The sequence below is a fragment of the Notothenia rossii genome, assembly GCF_949606895.1.
Source record: "Notothenia rossii genome assembly, chromosome: 7".
NCBI classification, from domain to species: domain Eukaryota; kingdom Metazoa; phylum Chordata; class Actinopteri; order Perciformes; family Nototheniidae; genus Notothenia; species Notothenia rossii.
Window position 1 is genome coordinate 11241592 of NC_136905.1, and position 7371 is coordinate 11248962.

General features: G+C 41.7%; 1 protein-coding gene across 1 annotated transcript in view; it reads right to left on the reverse strand.

The window, feature by feature from the left end:
- thrap3a (thyroid hormone receptor associated protein 3a) overlaps window positions 1-6615 on the reverse strand; it is a gene marked incomplete at its 3' end in the record, with an annotated part of 6875 nt that extends 260 nt beyond the window's left edge. Inside the window, exons 1-4 of the mRNA XM_079640928.1 lie at window positions 6400-6615; window positions 6177-6318; window positions 707-1612; window positions 7-389 (exon numbers count right to left, since the gene is read on the reverse strand). Coding sequence (XP_079497054.1) covers window positions 7-389; window positions 707-1612; window positions 6177-6298 — 1411 coding nt within the window. The 5' untranslated portion in view covers window positions 6299-6318; window positions 6400-6615. The remainder of the gene's footprint in view (window positions 1-6; window positions 390-706; window positions 1613-6176; window positions 6319-6399) is intronic.
- Between the last annotated feature and the right edge of the window lie 756 nt (window positions 6616-7371).

Consider the following 7371-nt stretch of genomic DNA (forward strand, 5'->3'; position numbering starts at 1 on the left):
GGTCACAGTTAGCAGCCTGTGAATAACTCACATTTTGCGATTTGCTAAAGCTTTCATCAAACAGTTCCCCGGCTGAGTGAGTGACCCTGATCTTTGTCTTAAAGGACTCTTCCTCATTTTGCCAGTCTTTGTGAAGTGACTTTGAATTAGGCTTGACTATCCTCTCCTCCTCTTCCTCGCCGTCAGCAGACAGAAAGGGAGAAGCTTTCAGAAAGCTGTTCAGAGACACTTCACCACCATTGTCCTCTTTGCATTTTCTTGACACTGAGTCAGAAATATTTGTGGGTGCTTTTCCATTCACTTTCCCTTTTTCCATTTCCACATCATTTGCTTCTGTGTTCTTGCCATTTTCCAGAGCTTTGGCTTTTTTATTTTGCTCTTCCAAAAACCTAAAGAAAGACAAAGAGATAAAGAACGGCATCTAACTGGGCATGACACGTGTGAGACAACAAATTCAACCAATCGATTATCTGAACAGATGTCATAAGAGGCCTTACAAATAGCTTTTACTAAAATGTTAAGTATTAAATATAGGGAAAAAGGATGTGAACACATGCAGAATTTCATTCAAAAACACTGTTGACAAGTATCATATTTTAAATCCCCCTAAATCTCAAACAATGAATTTGTTTTTATATCTTTTGAGCTTACATATATTGATAAAACTGTGAAAATTAATGAAGTAAAAGAGTAAAACCATTCTTACTGTCTGAAGGCAATGGAGATGGCAGTTTTATCTCCATCCAGGTATTCCTCGTTGGAGAAGAAGTCAAAGCTGGAGAGCATTGGATTTAGACCTTCATGTGAGGGTTTTTTTGTTGAGGAGGAACTACCCACCGTCCTCCAGGAGGGGGCGCCATTGCTGATGTCCTTTGTGATTTTAGGGGAAGGGCTAGACTGGTTGGTAGACTGGCTGTTCTGCCCAACAATAACAGCATAGCTGGCCAGGGTGCTGGTTCTCTTTGGGCTGCAGTCACCCTGCCAGTTCCCCTCAGCTTTCCCACTCCCGCTTTCTTTGGCCTCTCCTGCCAACACCCCCACAGGCTCCGCTGGCTCCTCATCTCCCCCTCCTCCCTTTTGGGCCTCCTTGGAGACAGAGAGCTCCTCTTTCCCATCTTTGGCGTTTGGGTTAGTCAGCAACAAGGCTGGCTTCCATTTGGTAGAGGAGGAGTGTGAGGAAGAGGACGAATGCTGGGAGTGTCTGGATAGAGGCGAGGAGGATTGGTCTGAGTGGTGGGAGTGGCCACGAGGGGGGCTCCCCGAGCGCTGCTGGGGGTTGTGAGAGCGTCCTCGTGCATGGTTTGGCTGCTGCTGCTGCTCCTGCTCCTGCTCCTGCTGGTGTTGCTGTTGCTGCTGTTTCTGAGGGTACTGCTGCTTGTAGTTCTTCCAGTTGGGGCGGAAGTTGTTGTTATGGTTGTAGCCACCTCCCCCGCCGCCACGCTGGTAGCGTCCGCGTGGGAAGAAGCCCCGCCCCCGGCCCCTGAAGTTGTACGGCCTCCGGAAGCCGCGGTTGTAACCCCGGAACTCACGCCCGTTCTGGTATCCCCTCGGGTATTTCTTCTCCCGGTTATGAGATGGAGAACGAGATCTTGACCATGACCGAGACCTGGAGCTGTGAATGAAAGGGAGAGGGTAAAGAAAGAACTTAGTTACTGCCTTTTTTCTTCCAAAGATTAACACAAATGTAGTCGTAGTAGTCAGTGTACTTTTTTAGGAATGTAATGCAATCTAATACAGCACTATCTGAAACAGTATCTCCCAGCCTTTACACTTAACACATCGCTCAAGTGCAGTCTCTCTTACAAACATCTTCTGGGCAGACGGTAGGGCTGCTCAATTAAAAATTATAATAAAAAGTTCAGGGCAATCAGCTGTTAAAAACATACTGTTCAAATTTTTTTTTTAGAAATGGATGTTTTCAAAGTAAATGGATAATCGTTTTTAATAAGCGTGATATCAATTATTTACCCAAATAATCGAGATTATGATTTTTGCCATAATCGAGCAGCCCTAGCAAACGGTGCATAAATTAAAGTGACATGACGATATGATATAGCTCCATGAAATAAGACCATTCTAGTATAACCTGGTCAGTAATTAGTACGAATCTTTGAGGCATCGTAGACAGATGTGTATATAATCATAATTACAATGATAATCATTGGTCATGATATTGTGCTTGCAAATGACAGCTATTGAATGTAATGTTTGTTGTTTGTGGTGGTTTTACCTGATAAATACATTTGAAATAAAACACAAACATACACCACGTATACAGGCAGACTGGCTGTTTCATTGATAAAAGATTAGGACAATAAAACCATAGAAATAATCACTTAAAGCCAAATGCCGTAGATACACCAACAACAAGAAACACTTATTTTGCCATTCAGAAAAGACTTTAAACATAAGGTCAAGTTCGGTGAACCAATGGCCTACAGACATGCACACACTTATATAAAACACATAAAGCATTTTCACATAAATATGCATCCAACATCCATAAGTCGTTTGGAATTGATAAAATATGTGTAGGGACCAAACAGCCCACATGAGGAGCGCTGCATGGAGAAAGCAGACTTCACACTGTGGTTCAGGCCAGGCTGCAGGGACACACTCGGCCACATGGGGGCACTACTGCACTTCTGATCAAAAGTCTTGTGTCGTCCACTAGCATGAACCTTAAACACAGTTTTAAGATGATTTCAACGAGACAGTATGTTCTCTTCTTTACAACAGTGGTTTAATCAGCCCAACGTGCATTGTCCAAGCATTTCAACATAACTTTGGAATATATCAACGGAGCAAATCTAGTGTTGACGTCAAACTAGCCATGTTACTAAAGTATTTTCTCTACAGCTACTTCTTTTGCAACTTTTCTACAACTGTCACTAAATGAAAAGAAACTCCACAGACAGTTTCCCTACTATACTTTTCATTTAAAAAACGTACTGAAATGGGAACGTATATATTAAGAAGTTAGGGTTACAAAGCCTACTATAGCCTACATTGCAGAACAACAGTTTAAATTGACAGCACAAAACAGCACCACACTACATGCAAACAAATATATATCAAACCATATACAAAGGCTAAAGACGCACAGGACTCACCTAGTGTGTGTTTGCATTGGAATACAGAGTGAGTAAAGAAAGAAGCGCCCTGAGCAGCGCTGCTCTCTCACAGTGCGAGCTACGGATACTACATCTCATCTGGCCAACTGGTGGAGCAGAGAGTCATATGGAGCATGGAAAAAAAAAAAAGATTCTGCTCCAATCCTCCCTCTGTGCTTGCCGGGCTGTTCAACCAGTTTAGTGAGACTTTTAATAGCCTGACACCAAAATGCTGCAGATATCCACATCTGAACAGTCTTAATGTAACATTTCAGCAAGAATCACTGTAGCAAGTCACGTCAATTCGATTTTTTATAAAACACCGTCTGCATCTGTGGCTTATTTGGCTGCTGTTATTAAAGCAAGAGTACTCCAAATTGAGTTAGACTTGTTGACAGGTTGGAGATGATTTGCCCATAAGATGTAGCGAGATAAAATGTGTGTTTTGGGTTATTGTATTTGAATCTGTGTTTGTATACAACTTACAGTGGGGCAAAAAAGTATTTAGTCAGCCACCAATTGTGCAAGTTCTCCCACTTAAAAAGATGAGAGAGGCCTGTAATTTTCATCCTAGGTATACCTCAACTATGAGAGACAGAATCAGGGGAAAGAATCCAGGAAATCACATTGTCTGATTTTTAATGAATTAATTGGTAAATTCCTCGGTAAAATAAGTATTTGGTCACCTACAAACAAACATGATTTCTGGCTCTCACAGACCTGTAACTTCTTCTTTAAGAGCCTCCTCAACTCGTTAATGGCACCTGTTTGAACTCGTTATCAGTATAAAAGACACCTGTCCACAACCTCAAACAGTCAAACTCCTAACTCCACCATGGCCAAGACCAAAGAGCTGTCAAAGGACACCAGAAACTAAATTGTAGACCTGCACCAGGCTGGGAAGACTGAATCTGCAATAGGTAAGCAGCTTGGTGTGAAGAAATCAACTGTGGGAGCAATTATTAGAAAATGGAAGACATACAAGACCACTGATAATCTCCCTCGATCTGGGGCTCCACGCAAGATCTCACCCCGTGGGGTCAAAATGATCACAAGAACGGTGAGCAAAAATCCCAGAACCACACGGGGGGGACCTAGTCAATGACCTGCAGAGAGCTGGGACCAAAGTAACAAAGGCTACCATCAGTAACACACTACGCCGCCAGGGACTCAAATCCTGCAGTGCCAGACGTGTCCCCCTGCTTAAGCCAGTACATGTCCAGGCCCGTCTGAAGTTTGCTAGAGAGCATTTAGATGATCCAGAAGAGGATTAGGAGAATGTCATATGGTCAGATGAAACCAAAATATAACTTTTTGGTAAAAACTCAACTAGACGTGTTTGGAGGAGAAAGAATGCTGAGTTGCATCCAAAGAACACCTACTGTGAAACATGGGGGTGGAAACATCATGCTTTGGGGCTGTTTTTCTGCAAAGGGACCAGGACGACTGATCCGTGTAAAGGAAAGAATGAATGGGGCCATGTATCGTAAGATTTTGAGTGACAACCTCCTTCCATCAGCAAGGGCATTGAAGATGAAACGTGGCTGGGTCTTTCAGCATGACAATGATCCCAAACATACCGCCCGGGCAACGAAGGAGTGGCTTCGTAAGAAGCATTTCAAGGTCCTGGAATGGCCTAGCCAGTCTCCAGATCTCAACTCCATAGAAAATCTTTTGAGGGAGTTGAAAGTCCGCGTTGCCCAGCGACAGCTCCAAAACATCACTGCTCTAGAGGAGATCTGCATGGAGGAATGGGCCAAAATACCAGCAACAGTGTGTGAAGACCTTGTGAAGACTTACAGAAAACGTTTGACCTCTATCATTGCCAACAAAGGGTATATAACAAAGTATTGAGATGAACTTTTGTTATTGACCAAATACTTATTTTCCACCATAATTTGCAAATAAATTCTTTAAAAATCTGACAATGTGATTTTCTGGATTTCTTTTTTTTCATTTTGTCTCTCATAGTTGAGGTATACCTAGGATGAAAATGACAGGCCTCCCTCATCTTTTTAAGTGGGAGAACTTGCACAATTGGTGGCTGACTAAATCTTTTTTTGACCCACTGTATGTAAATGTGTGTGACCACAAATCATTTGCCTACGTGTAAGGTGTGCTCAGTATGAGAAAAAACATTAGATTCCTTCCACGTCTAGCTTTATGCCAATTCTTTAAAAATATGCTGCCCCGCTGCCAGGAAATGAGCAGCCTTTGCCTTTTATTGCCATGCCACAGTTATTCTGCAGCAAGGCAGCAGAGTGAAGCCTTAGTTTCTCTTACAAACGCGCCGCTTAGCCATCAGATAACCCCACATTTTTATCAAGCAAACCAACAAATGCTGCACTCTTGATTAAAAGCTTGATAAATATTGTGATATGGCTCAGAGGCAGCCTATTATGGAGATGGTGCAAGCTGGAATAATATTCACTCTAATTTAAGTAAATTCACAAACCGGCAGCTGAACTCTCTCTCAAACATCAATTTCCTCTTGATACAGAAGCCGAGTCCAGAGTTTAAGTCCGACCCACATCCATTTATACGCTACACCAGCTTTGTGAGTTCATGAGAACCAAAGTCATAAAAGTCCAAGACAAGACAACGTCTTGCAGATGGAAATAAAAAAAGATCATGTAGCTAACAGAGAAGATTATTCTAACAGAACACAGACCTGCTTGGTGCCTTTCCCACTGTCAAAATTAAACTACCGGCACACACATCTTTCCCATGCCAAATCTGACAAGCACATCAATGTCAATTCCTCAGGACAGGATTAACTAGATAGTTTGAGTGGAAAATTAGCTTAGCAGAAAATAAAGGATGATTTAATAAAACTGATGTCTTTGCCTAACAAGACAGCAGTTAGCCTGCTGCACCTGCTGCTAGTTGTTCTGCTTCTTCCTCAGTCATTCATTCCTTAAGCATTAGCTGGGTTATGGCATTCATACAAACTATGAGAGCTTTTTCAAGAATCCCCAAAGGCACAGTGGCATGGACTACACAAACACAATGCAGCCAATAGCAAAAATATATTTGTTTGTTTTTCATAAAAGGGGACTTTACCGGTAGTGGCGCTTCTTTGATCGGGATCTGGAGCGACTCCTGGAGCGAGAGCTGGAGCGGGATCTAGACCGGGACCTGGTACGGCTCCGAGACCTCGAGGCGGATTTTGGCGATCTGGACATCACTGCAGCCAACCCTCAAACTGTTGCACAAGAGAAATGCAACCGAGTTAGGATTCAATGAAATATACATTTGGAAAACAATACATGTCTTTTTTAGTAACCTTTTCAAGCCACTGGTTTCAAAGAATGGATATGTATCCTATGAGTTAACAATTGTAGGAACAATTGAAAATATTTAAAGAGAGCCAAGAGTCAAACATTCACGAAAGACAATATCCGAGAGAGATGAGTCAACCGAGAGAGATTTCAAAAGCTGAGAGAAGAAACCAAACAGCTGTGAAAAAGGAAGAAGGCAATAGTGATGGGCATCCAAACAGAACGCGTTTTATTTAGTCTCTGATCATTTGCATAGAGGGCTGTCTTATGTCAGTCATCGACCTGCTTTGAGCCAACAATTAAATTCAAAGATACAGTTATCAGTAACACTAGTTTGTATACACTGCAGAGGATATAGTAAATCACCACAAACATGAGGAATGAATAATGAATGAATGAAAAGACCACACAGTTTCTAAATAAGGTGAACATAGACAGTATGACTTGTATTTGACTTTAAAGTCAGTCTCATGATGTCATTTCATTTCTTTACATAATAAACTCATACATGTCCTTAATCTCTAAATGCAAAATCCTTATTTAATATACTATCATTTAAAACGTGTAAACTATACCCAACTTCACATAACAGCCGTTGTGAAAGTGAAGATAGTAAGATATGTGGTTTTAAATATTGAGCAAAACTGACTAAACTGATAATTTTAAGGAAGTCATGAAAAACAACGTTTTGGTATAGGCTTGTCAAATACAATCCAAAGTACCAAACATGTAGAAGTGTTTAGAGGAAATATAAGACCGGTTTAGTGTAGTACTGCTTGGTAGTCAAAGTGAGATACTTAAAAGTTCACCCGACATATGGAAAATAGTTGATTTCCTCTGTGGCTACTGGACGATAGTACATTTGCATGTTGTCAATGCTGTGAATCTGCTTCTAGAGAGATGCTCACTTTGAAATGAAGATGCAGTCAGACCTCAGGATACTTTTCACTTCAAAGGATGTTCCTTCCGACTCGTCT